Source organism: Mandrillus leucophaeus, unplaced genomic scaffold (genome assembly GCF_000951045.1).
Source record: "Mandrillus leucophaeus isolate KB7577 unplaced genomic scaffold, Mleu.le_1.0 Scaffold101, whole genome shotgun sequence".
Taxonomy (NCBI): domain Eukaryota; kingdom Metazoa; phylum Chordata; class Mammalia; order Primates; family Cercopithecidae; genus Mandrillus; species Mandrillus leucophaeus.
In genome coordinates, this window is record NW_012098210.1 from 3,874,123 (window position 1) to 3,887,369 (window position 13,247).

Sequence of the window (13,247 nt, forward strand, 5' to 3'; positions counted from 1 at the left end):
CAAGGGATCCGGATCCGGGGCAGCACTTGTGGGAGGGGATGGCAGTGGGAGTGGGGACACGGGGTGAGGGAAGGGGTACCTTTTCTGCAATGCCGTTTTCCGTAGTGTAGATCGCCATGAGCTCGGTGTCCTCATTGTCCTGCTCACCACTGGAGGTGGCGCCTCCATTTATCACCACCTGCAGAGACAATCCACTTAGAGGCTGTTTCAGCGTGAACCACATTTTCCCCCTCAAAAGCCTTTTGTAATTCTCCTGGTGAGTGCATGACCAGTCATGGTTTTGATGGAGAAACATACTCCATGTACCAGATGGGGAGGCTGCCTGAGCAGAAGGCTCAGCCAGGGAAAACAGAAATAAAACCCGAGGACAACCTCAGCAGGGGCACCCCCACATCCTCCAGGGCAAGGGAAGTTTGGCTCAGAGGCCCATGCTGTTTGTGGACAAGGCCCTGGCTGAACAGGTGAGAGTACCCTGAGCTGCCTCAGTTAAGATCCCTGCCCACATAACCACCTGAGGCCGACTTCCTGCCCCTAGAAGGGGAAATGTTCTAGCTGGAGGAACTCAAACTCTGCTGTTCACCGAAGTAAACCAGCCCCCGGGAGAGCACTCCTCACTAAGGGGCTGCACCACCATCCCGGGTTCTGCCAGACAGTAGCAAGAGCCATAAAATGTTTTTACTTTTTAGCCAAATGGTTCCACTTCTAGGAATCTATCCTGGAGAACAGTATTGAGAACAAAAGCTTTAACCCAAAGAAAGTAATCACTGTTTGTAATAACAAATAACTAATTTTTGTTTTTTAGGTTTTGTTGTCGTTGTTGTTGTTTTGTTTTGTTTTTGAGACGATGTCTCGCTCTGCCACCCAGGGTGAAGTGCAGTGTTGCAGTCTTGGCTCACTGCAACCTCCGCCTCCCGGGTTCAAGCGATTCTCCTGCCTCAGCCTCCCGAGTAGCTGGAATTACAGGCGCCCGCCATGACACCTGGCTAATTTTGATATTATTAGTAGAGACGGGGTTTCACCATGTTGGTTGGGCTGGTCTTGAACTCCTGACCTCAGGTGATCCACCCACCTCAGCCTCCCAAAGTGCTGGGATTATAGGCATGAGCCACCGCACATGGCCCAAATAACTAGTTACAGGTCACTGACACCCAGAATACTACAAGGGAAAAGATTTTTACACAGGGTAATATCAAGGAAAACGCGCGTGTAATAATAATATATTAAGGTAACTGTATATATGGTTGACAGTGCAACTACATTTAAAAACTACAGATTAAAAAAGTATACAAAAAGTTCAAATTCCAGCATTGTGAAATACACTAAAAGCAAGCAGAAGACAAGCGATGGCCTAGGAGAAAATACACTGCAGCAGATACAAAAAGGGTCAGTATCAATATTCATAAAGAACACCTCAAACCAATAATAAAACCAAACAATCCAATTCATCCCTGAGAGGTCTAAGGAAAAAAGATGGAGATGAAACGAGCAAGGGCTAGGAATATATCACTCATAGAAGAAAAACATATATACAATAAAACACATGAAAAGCTGTTCTATATCATTTTAAATTATGGAAATAATGATTAAAATTTTATTTTTAGAAAAACAAATTTAGAGAGAAACTTAAAAAACGGAATCAGGTGTTGACCAAGGTATGGGGAGAGTTACTCTCCTGTGTCCTTGGAGAGAATCTGCTCTTGGTGGAATGGCCTTCATGGAGGGATAATTTGGCAATGGGATTTAAAACAGGTATTTCTGTGGATCCAGCAATTATACTGATAGAAGTTTATCCTCTAGAAATACCCATGCAGGTAATATGTAGGTTCAAGGATGATCACTGCTATAATTTATGAAATATTGAATACTTGGGGACAACACAAATGTTCATCAAAAAGACACGGTTACACTATTATACACTCATTTAGAGGAGATATTCAGCCATTAAAAATAATAAAGCACTGGACACGGTGGCTCAGGCCTGTAATCCTGGCACTTTGGAAGGCTGAAGCAGGTGGATCACCTGAGGTCAGGAGTTCGAGACCAGCTGGCCAACACAGTGAAACCCCGTCTCTACTAAAAATACAAAATTAAGCCAGGCAGGGTGTTGCACATCTGTAGTCCCAGCTACTCAGGAGGCTGAGGCAGGAGAACTGCTGGAACATGTAAGGCGGGCGTTGCAGTGAGCCCAGATCGCGCCATTGCACTCTAGCCTCGGTGACAGAGCAAGACATCAACTCTAAATAAATAAATAGCTGATGTACTAATTTTAAAAAAAAAGAACTCCAAGAAATACTGTTTTTAAAAAGTCATAAAACAATAAGCCTAGAATTATCCCAACTGAGCTAAAAAAGAAAATTGTAATGACCTTACCACTTGTCTAAAAAGGACAGAAAAGGATACCGGAAAATCACAACCAGTAGGAAGGGTGCTGCCTTAGGGACAAGAACAGCAATAGCAGACACCTTTCATTTTTTACTCCCAAACTTTTGTAAGTGTTTGGGATCAGGATGTATTTGTGTTATTTGTATACTGCTTTTTTAAAGCGGATAATTTTTTTAAAAAGACACACTCCAAAATGCTAACAGTGGTTGTCCTTAATTGGTAGGGCCATTTTTGCCAACTTTTTCCCCTTTTTACATTTTGGTAATTTCCTAAAATGAATAAGTACAATTTATTTTGATAACAGGGAAGAAATTTAAGACTAAAATCCTAGCAGCACAGCTTGGATTGAGGAGGTCCAGAAAGATTCCCACTTCATGTGTTTTTGTAGTCAAGGAAATTAGGGCAGTGAAAAATTAGATTTCTCATTCAAGGTCATACAGATTATAACCCAGGTCTGAAGTGGGTTTTTAAGTATGCCAGAGAGGCTGGGCACAGTGGCTCATGCCTGTAATCCCAGCACTTTGGGAGGCCGTGGCAGGCAGATCACCCGAGATCAGGAGTTCGAGACCAGCCTAGCCAACATGGCAAAACCCCATCTGTACTAAAAATACAAAAATTAGCTGGGCGTGGTGATGGACGCCTGTAATCTCAGCTACTCGAGAGGATGAGGCAGGAGAATCGCTTAAACCCAGGAGGTGGAGTTTGCCATGAGCCGAGATTGTGCCACTGCACTCCAGCCTGGTCAACAGAGCGAGACTCCATCTCGAAAAATAAAAAATAAAATAAAATAAAAATAAAAAATATGCCAAAGATCTCAATTAATTAGTACATACTCATACAGAGCAGAATTCTTTTACATTACTTCAAATAAAGACCTGCTTTTAAAATTATTTCTCAAACATGTTACAGTTTTTTACACAAGCCAACTGAGTTTGTGGAGCTGGTTTGCCTATAAAAACTAGCTGCTGGGAGGATACACATTCCTGGCCAAGTTCAGGTCCACGAGATGAAACTCTTAAGAGAGAACTGGGCTCCAAGTCACATCGCAGCAGTGCTCAACCCACTGAGAAGCCAAGAGCAACACGCTCTCAGGATGAACTCTCTTAAAACACGGATTAGTTACTAAATCATCAGAAAAACCCAGATATGACTGAAAGTCCTACTCTAGCCAAACTAACCTTCAACTGCATTTATCTCGGGTTACTGCAGGGAACAGCAACTTTACCAGTACAGGGTTTCCTTTGCGGGAGATGAAAATGTTTTGGAACAAAATGGAGGAGGCTATACAACACTGTGAGTATGTTAAAATATCACCGAATTGTTCACTTTAATTTCATGTTATGCAAATTTCACCTCGATACATGAAAAAAAAAATCATCTGTATACATGGCACCAATAAGATAGATTTTGGAATGAGTCAGCAATTCCTACTGCTCCCCTGACACATTCCACTCCCTACTTATACACACACAAAGTACAGATGATCCCCAACTTACAATTGTTAAACTTAGGATTTTTTGACTTTACAGTGGTGCAAAAGTGGTGCGTATTCAGTAGAAACTGTCAAGTACCCATACAACCACTCTGCTTTTCACTTCAGTATTCAAGAAACTGCAAGAGATATTCAACACTTTACAATAAAATAGGCTTTGTGTTAGATGCTTTTGCCTAACTACAGGCTAATATAAGGGTTCTGAGCACATGTGAGATAGGTGAGGTTAAGCTATGAAATGCCAGTAGGTTAGGTGTATTAAATGCATTTTAGGAGTGTAACTCTGTCGTAAGTCAAGGAACATCTGTATTATAAAATGCAGACACTCCGAAACCTAGGAAAAAAGCTCACATATTCATTCATTCAACAAGTTGTGGTTGTATCCCAGGCAGTGAGAATGCAGTCCTGCCTCCCTGCAGGAGCTCAGTCCAGACTGAGTACCCCGCCAAGGAATTCTGCTGTTACACAGGAGGCAGTCAGTAGTCACAGTGAAATGCCAAGAACAGGAGTGCCACAATCAGATGCTTGCACTGGACAGCCACTCAGTGCGGCAGGAGAGTGGAAGGGTGGGGTAAAGGAATGACTCTTTGGCACACGAGGAGACAGTAGCTGGGCCAAGGTGTTAACGGCGGTCTGGGAAAGACGGTCAGCTTCAGGAGAGAGCAATGATGTGGACTTAATGCCCCCCCTCCCCCGAAGATTGTTTGGATGGGAGCTCTGTGGTGAGTACAGGAGAGAGAGAGACCATCACAGCACAGCAGGGGGCATGGGGATAAAGTGTCCAGGCTCCTGTATGGGTTTCTCAGCTGGGAAGCTGGGTGGACGGAGGTGCCAGTCCCAAAGAGACTAGTGGAGGTAGGGGTGGAGTGTTTGTAAGCCAATTCAAAATGTGTTTGACCCACAGGAATCATCTGAAAAAGGAAGCTTTACTTTGCCAGGCTAGTCCAGGAAGTTTATTTAACTGTAAATACTACTGACCTAGATAACCTATGGTTTGCACAGGTCCAGCTGTCCCTGGGGACCCCAGAGCCCAGCCTCTCCCTGCTACCCTCCTGTTGCACAGCTGAGACGTAGCTCTTCTCTCCATGCTACCCCTGTCCTCCAAGGAAGCCCGTAATTAGATGGGGACACCAGCTGGAAATGCTCTTCTCTTACTGGCTGGTCTCTCATCTGCTTGCGTGCAGGGGGCTGCCTAAATGATTCCTGCCTAAATGGTTCTTACAGATGAAGAGTTCTACTGGAAGTACTAGTCTATTTTACTAATATTTTTTCCTTTGGCTTATTAAAATAGGTATTCTAATGGTCTACTTTTAATGCAAAATTTAATTTTAAAAATCAAACAGTAAAAATCAGTTCTTGAGGACTGAATTTTTTCATGGGAAAAGGATTAAAAATGTTGATGATAGTATCAAAGCTTCCAATTTTGGAACTTATAAATATTATTTTAACTGGGAAATAAAACATGTCTTGGGAAGCTTTCTAAACTTAATAAAGTCTGGTTTTCTTTTGGGTAACTAATAGATAACAGAAGAATCTTGGCATCATTCACCTCAGGAAATTGATCAAGTTTTTATAAAAATACCAGCAAATTAGTATAACCCTTTTGGGAACAAGATGTCCTTTCTTCTCCAGAACTGTCTTAAACTAAACTCATGGCCTTAAGTTTTGTCTCCTAAACTAATATTGTACAATCACTCAATTAGCTATGAAAGGAGGTTTTCTCTGCCTAACCAGATGATTTTGTTTGTCTCCAATATGCAATTGTATTTGCATTGTACTTATTGAACAATGGACACATTTCCACACTCAAAGTCAAGTCTTACACTTTGACTTTGAGTGTGGAAATGTAACCACTGCTTAATAAATACAATGTCTTTTTTGCTTGTGTTTTATTTCTACTAAACTAAGATAATGGTAATAAAGTATTTATTTCTAAACAGCTCTCCTGAGATGGTCAGAGATGTAGGAAGCAGGAGTGAAAGAAGTCATTGCCTAGGGGTGTCAGTATCACAGCAGCACCAGGTGAAACTGACAGTTGTATGTGCCCACATTTCTCAAGCAGAAGTGACAGTGCATGTGCTGCTTACTGACACCTGTCAAGCGGAGGGCACTGGCACCTGCGAAACCCCACACCTCCTATGAGAGTGTTCAGAACTCAATTTCTCACTTATTCAGGATGTGGTCATAATTCATCCACACTGTAACAAGTCTGGCCACTAAGAAAACCCCTTTATACTAAGCCAAACACTTTCAGAATAGTAATCGTTCCCCAAATTTCTGCTTTCTATTCTTTTAACAGAAAGGTAACACACACTGTTATCAATACCTCTCCTCAATGCATGCACACACCATTATTTCCTCTTGTATCCAAATCTACTCCACAATTAAAATGTGTTTTGAATACAGAATAAAGATAACAGATTAGTGTTTCCCAGCCTTTACTCCAAGCTCCTTTACTATGAACATGAAGACTTCCCACCTACTTTCAATATTATTAGAAATTTCAAAATTAACCACTATAAAAAATAAGTTCAAGTGAGTATAGTACAACATATTCTAAACACCCAAAGCTTGTCAATCTTAGATTACATCATCTCTAAAAGATGCGGCAGCAGATAGATCTAACATGACACTAGCGACCTTGCATCTGGCTCGTGCAGCAAAGCCTCTAATTTTGTTTTCACTGCCTCTTCCAACAGGGTGGCTCCTGTAACTCCCCAGTGCAGGTGATGCTGCTGGATGGCTCGGCCTCCACTACTTGCCTGACCCAGCCTGGTCTTCCTAGGGCCGCCTTCTCCAGAAGGCTAAGGCTGTGGCAGCCAGAAGCACCCTGGGGGTTCCAGCTGCATCTCACCTGTCCCCCAGCAGGGCGACAAGAGGAGGCAGAAGGAGCCTTACCTCTCCCCGTGCCAGCCCACAGCAGAGCTCGGGCGGGTGATGTGTCTGCCAGGGCCCACGCTGAAATACTCTGCAGTGTGTGTTCCTCCCACACCCCAGGCAGGTGGTGCTGGTGGCTGCTACTGTCTGCCTGGCACATATTCATGCCTGGCACTAGGCTGGGCACTTCAAACATCTTCCTGCTAGGTGAAGTTTCTAAGAGATGTCCCTGGGGATTCCGTCCCCAGATGGATTCAAGAACAGATCCAGAGGCCACGCAGCACATGACAGCACTCCACCCATGACAGCACTCCACCCATGACAGCACTCCACCCGAAGCGGACCGCCCTCTCCCATTCTTTCCAGCTGCTAACACATTACAGATAACAAACCCATGTCTCTACAATGTAAAGAATATGGGAGGGACACAAATCCAACAAGAAAAGGGCTAACATCCCAATAGGAAAATGACTAAGGAAATAAACATGCTTCCTGAACACTGAAAAGATGCTCAACCTTACTCATAAGAAGATATACATTAAAACTGTGATGAGAGGCCAGGTGCGGTGGCTCACACCTGTAATCCCAGCACTTTGGGAGGCCAAGATGGGTGGATCACTTGAGGTCAGGAGTTCGAGACCAGCCTGGCCACCATGGTGAAACCCCATCTCCACTAAAAATATAAAAGTTAGCTGGGCATGGAGGCTCACGCCTGTAATGCTAGCTACTTGGGAGGGTGAGGCAGAATTGCTTGAATCTGGGAGGTGGAGGTTGCAGTGAGCCGAGAACATGACGCTGCACTCCAGCCAGGGCAGTAGAACGAGACTCCACCAAACTATGAGAAAACTCTTTCTACCTGCTAATCGGGCAAAAGCCCAGTCTGACCATATGTTCTGCTGCCAAGCATGCAAAAAAACAGGCATTCACACATTGCTGATGAAATTCCTCAACAGAGGGCAATTTGGTGAGTAGCCCCCTCAGCTTACGCACATCCCCTCTGACTCAAAAATCTCACTCTTGGAAATCTATCCTGCAATTACACCTGAGTGAAACAACTTATGTGCAAGGTTATTCAGCGCAATGCTATTTGTAATAGCAAAATACTAGAAACAGTCTAGAGGTCTATCTGCAATAATTAAATAAATTATGGTATATCCATACCATGGATCACTTTGCAGTTATAAAAAACAATGAAGATAATCCTTATACACTGACACAGGTACACAGAACATCATCTGTATATCAGAAAGTGAAACGAGCAAGAACGGAGCTACGGACACAGATCTGTAGATACAGAGACTTCTTTCTACAACAAAAGCTGCTCCCCCTAAACAGAGACAGAGAAAACATCTCCCTATCCTAGGGCTACCAGTAATGACAGGCACAGATCTGGCTGGTGGTGCAGCTGGTTCTCCTTCTATTCCCTCAAATTGCTATTGGATCCAGGGATCTTCTCTGCAATTGTTCCATACGATGCAGTATCTTTGATCACCAGTATTGCTCTGCAGGAATAAAGGGGCTAGAGAGAAGAATAGACACAATGAAAGAATATAAATGGCCAAGGAATGCTGGCAGAAGTGTTTGGCTTCACTGAAAGTCAAAATTAGAGCAATCAGATACATTAAGGTCAATATAAACTAGGCTGTCATTTATTAGAGCAAAGCGTTAGAAACAATCCAAAGTCCCAATGAAAGCAAAAAAGTTAGATCCATGATTTGCTATATGTCACAATTACAAGTTCGGTTTCTAATAATATTGAGATGCCACGATATCATATAAAGTTAAAGGTTTTATAAAGCAGATTATGTGTTGATGAGAATTTTATAAAAGAACACTCAAACACTTGTTTTAAATCTCTGGAAAGAAATACATCAAGGCTGGGCACAGTGGCTCACGCCTGTAATCTCAGCACTTTGGGAGACCATCACTTGAGCTCAGGAATTCGACACCAGCCTAGGCAACATGGCAAAACCCCATTTCTACTAAAAACAACAACAATAACAACAACTAGCGAGCGTGGTGGTACATGCCTGTAGTCCCAGCTACCCAAGAGGCTGACATGGGAGGATCACTTGAGCCCAGGTGGTCAAGACTGCAGCAAGCTACGATCATGCCAGTGCACTCCAGCCTGGGTGACAGAGTGAGACCCTATCTCAAACAACAATCATAACCAAAAAACAAAAGAAAAGAAATATACCAAAATATCAGCAAAATATTTTCTGTTACTAGCAAAATAAGAGAAAAGTGTCGTTTTTCTGGCTAGTGAGATTTTAAATTATTTGTTTTCCTCATTTTACCATTCTGTATTTTCTGTAGTGAACTTATTTCTCTTGTAAATGAAGAAAGTTACACAAATAATGAAAAAGGGACAGAAAATGAACATATGAGAACTATAAAAAAAGAGGCAGTAGAAGAACATACCAGCATTCTTGCTTCTTCCATTTCACCCCAACAATGTATTTTGACCCGTAAAACCTAGGGAGAACTATGGATGCTTAAAAACATCCATTTTAAGGGCAATTTAAGGGGGTGGGGAATGTGACAACTGAGTGATTACTGCCTCGAAACCTCCAACATCATACCTTCCTCCTCAAGTACTTTATCAAATCCTAGCAGGAACGAACTTTTTTTCCAATAGAATTATGGGCTTAGATTATGGTAAAGAAATCAATCTGAAATATTTTATCTCTAATCATTAAAACCAAGAAGCCTGCCTACCTAGCTTAGGCAAATAAAAGTTAGTGGGGGTGGGGATTAGGAATTTAGAAGTGGGGATTCACCTAGAAGAAAGGAAATCTGAAGTAGTCCTAGAAATGCAAAAGGCACAGGCAGGAATAGCAAGACTCCATCTTGAAGGGAAGGAGGCAGAGAGGGAGGGAGGGCGGGTGGATAAGGAAAAGAATATCTTACCATGCACAAAAATCTTCACTTGCATCCCATCGTTTTGATGTTCTCATTTCAAAGCATACACTGGCATATTCCTTTTCTAACACTTTTTCCCCGCAACTTACAAATTTTAAAAGAGAAAAGGGTGCTCATCTTGGTTGTTCCACTTCAAGCTGTTAAGGGCCTCCCCCGCCTAAATCATGGCCATTATGCAGTATATTAAAACTCTCATCTTACAGAAACAGGAGAATTAAACCAATTCCCTGGGCCGACTCCAGGAAACAGTCTCTCTTCATCCTTAGGCCCTTCTCGGAATCATAGTCAATCCCAAAATCTATTATTCTTACAGAAAGAACATTTTCCCAGACAACTATTATTACCATCCAACTGAGACTTTTCATTTTAAGAGCTAAGTACTCCAAATTCTCTATTTAGGGATGTACAAAAAGGAACTTCACAGAACCCGGTACTAAAGTCACAAGAACAAGGACATGCTCTGGGCTTCCTTGCTTGGTTTTTAGAATAAAAGTATTTGCACCAAAAAACCTTTTGCTTTCTTTTCACTGATGAAAATGGGCATATTCAAATCTGTCATCATATAGTCAGGGGTTTAGAGGAACCGAAGCAGCCATTAAATGGTTTCTTCACTGTACCTCCCTACATCTTTCTGCCAAGGTCACTTGTCTTAAAAGAAGGGACGGGAAGGAAGAAGGGAGGGAAGGGAAACAGGAAAGGAAATAAAGGAGCATGGGTCCCTGGTCCTCGTGGCTGCCTTCCTCCCCACTGCTCCGGGGCATCCTCGCATCCCCCCCATCCTTGCACAGGGCAACTCTGAGCCGCACCACCACTCTGTCCTGCTCACCTCCTGCCTGCTAGGCACACCCATCAGGACACAGACCCACAGGCCCCAAGTCTCCTCCTGAAGTTCCTTCCAGGAGTCTCTTCCAGGACAGCACCTCGCCCCTTCTTTTCAAAGCTCTGGGCCACACCTCCAGCCAACCCTTCCTCCACTGTGGCTCCTCCCCGCCCTCCCTCCAGAGTCAGAATTTCTCCTGACATACTTTTCAACGCCTGGAACGGGTGTTTCTTTCTGAAGGGACTTGCTCCCACCCTCATCCAGCCCAAAAGCACAGAGACCAGGTCTGCTCCAGAGCCTGGGGGCTTCTCCCACCTCCACAGGGCAAGCACCGAGGACACAGCCGCTGTCAGCACACCTGTCCTAGGGCCAACAGCTCCTGCCTGGCCTCCTGCTTTTCCTCTTTAGCCTACTCCCCACTAGACAGAGCATGTCACATCCCTGCTCAAAGGCCTCCAAAGGTTTTTCTCAGGCCAACATCCTGGTCAGGACCACAAGGCCTATAGAATCTCTGGTCAATGCTCACCCTGGTGGAGCAACACCAGCACCCCCCTGCCATAGGGCCTTTGCCCTTGAAGCCCACACACAGACTTCCCATAACTCCTCCAGGACTTTACTCAAAGGTCGCCTTCTTGGTGCAGCCTTTCCTGGCTTCCTGAATTTTCAGCATCCATACCGCTCCCTTACTTTTTTTCCCCAGCGTTTGTCAATATCTAACATCTGTACATTTGACTTATTTCTCTTGTGGGTTGCCTGTCTCCCACACCAGGATGGAAGCCCTGTGGCGGGGAGAAGTGGTTCCCGCCTGTAATCCCAGCACTTTGGGAGCCTGAAGCAGAAGGATTGCTTGAGTTCAGGAGTTTGAGATCAGCGACATAGTAAGACCCTGTCTCTACAAAAAAAAAAATTAAAAATCAGCTGAGCACAGTGGCATGTGCCATATTCCAGCCACTCAGGAGGCTGAGGTGGGAGGAAGGCTCAAACCCAAGAGGCTGAGGCTGCAGTGAGCCATGATGATGCCACTGCACTTCAGCCTGGGTGACAGAGCAAGACCCTGTCTTAAAAAAAAAAAAAAAAAAAAGATGGAAACTTAGGGATTTTTGTCTGTCTATTCATTGCTGTTCTCTAGAGCCAGACCTGTGAGTGGCACCCAGTTCCTACTTTTAAAAGGACAAATTAATGAATGGTTTGCGGGTTATGTATGATCACTGTCTGACCTCACATTCTATTGCTCACTATTTCCCTCCCTGATTTATTTTTCTTCATAGAATTAGTGGCCAGCTGCCACAAGACTGATGTATTTACTTGTTTCTTTACTGCTTTTCTCCTCCCACCACCACTAGGAGGCCAATTCCAGGACAGAGCCTCACACGAAGCAGGTGCCCAATAACCATCTGCTGAATGGAAGAATTCCTTTCCTCCGCACTTTCCAGATCAGGTCACTATCGGCTCACACTTGGACTGCGTAAGCACCCTAACTTGCCTTCCTATCTCCAGACCCTTCCTGCCCCAGCACCCACCACAGGAACTTCCTACCCCAAAACGAGCGAATTTACGATGACCTCTCCTCAGCATCACCGCCGCTCATCTCCACCTCCACTGTACTCTGCACTAAACATGCGCCCCAAGCAAGTCACTGCCATGCCCACCCTAAGCTGAGAGGCCCTCAGTCTCCCTCCTCTTGACCTGCTATACCTAGACATTTTTTAGGAGTTCCATGTTATCTCCCCTGGGAACCTTCATCTGACCAGCAAGGCCTACCCTACAGTACAGCTGGGCAAGGGTCTCACATGGACACTATCACAGCACCCATGTGGAATTCAAACCCTAACACTGATGGTATGCTGACTGTCTTGCCATATGTCCCCTACTGGGCTGTAAGCAGCTGGTTACCAGACACGTTAAATCAATGGAGGAACATGAGGCTGTGGGCTCTTCCCATTACATGTTCTGAAGAACACACATCCAGGGAAGATGAGAAGTGGTCGGTTCTTATGAACACCCACGAGTATTTCTCCCATTCTCTGTTAAGACTGAACCTCATAAAGTTACTCCTCAGTCCATGCCGCTAATATCTCCAGACAGAATAATCTACTCTTGATACCCAAATATTCTCACAAAGGCTGTTAAAGAAGCTTAAGGAAGCTTAAACGCTTTCCCTGACTCTGAATGACGATGCGCTGAAACAACAGGCTGTGTGTGTCACAGCCGTGCCTGTGCTAACAGGAAGCTTGGGCTGTTAACTGGGCTTCCAGGTTTAGGTGGTCCAAGAACTGCTGAGCAAACACACAGCCTTTTTCTGGCCGTGCTTCCTGTCTGTACTTAGGGATCAATGTCTCCAGGGTATGATCATTCATCAGGACTTTTTTTTTTCTGGTTCCTATTTCTTGCCATGGGCATTCACCTCTATTTAAGCATTTCCTAGCTGACATTAAAACACAAGAATTTGCCTAACTAGAGTCCTGTGGGATAAGAAGAAGATCTTTTGCTATGTTCCCCCTATTTGATATCAACTCTGATCACATGACCTAATTTCCATGGGTCCTGGGGCTTGGCATGTCTCTTGTTCTTACTTTGACCTAGAGGACATTCTACTTCTAAGTATGGATTTGTTCTTTTTCTTTGTAAAATGTTTGTGTGGGTGTTTTGTTTTATTTTGTTTAAAGATCTGGGAAGCACCCAGGCGCGGTGGCTCACGCCTGTAATCCCAGCACTTTGGGAGGCCGAGGTGGGCGGATCACGAGGTCAGGAGAT

The 13,247-nt window shown here is 44.1% G+C and overlaps 1 protein-coding gene across 2 annotated transcripts in view; it reads right to left on the reverse strand.

Annotated features, from left to right (window-relative positions):
- SLC23A2 (solute carrier family 23 (ascorbic acid transporter), member 2) overlaps positions 1-13,247 on the reverse strand; it is a 127,104-nt gene that overhangs the window by 66,506 nt on the left and 47,351 nt on the right. For both annotated transcript variants that reach the window (XM_011975287.1, XM_011975277.1), the window contains exon 3: positions 80-178. In XM_011975287.1, coding sequence (XP_011830677.1) covers positions 80-178 — 99 coding nt within the window. The remainder of the gene's footprint in view (positions 1-79; positions 179-13,247) is intronic.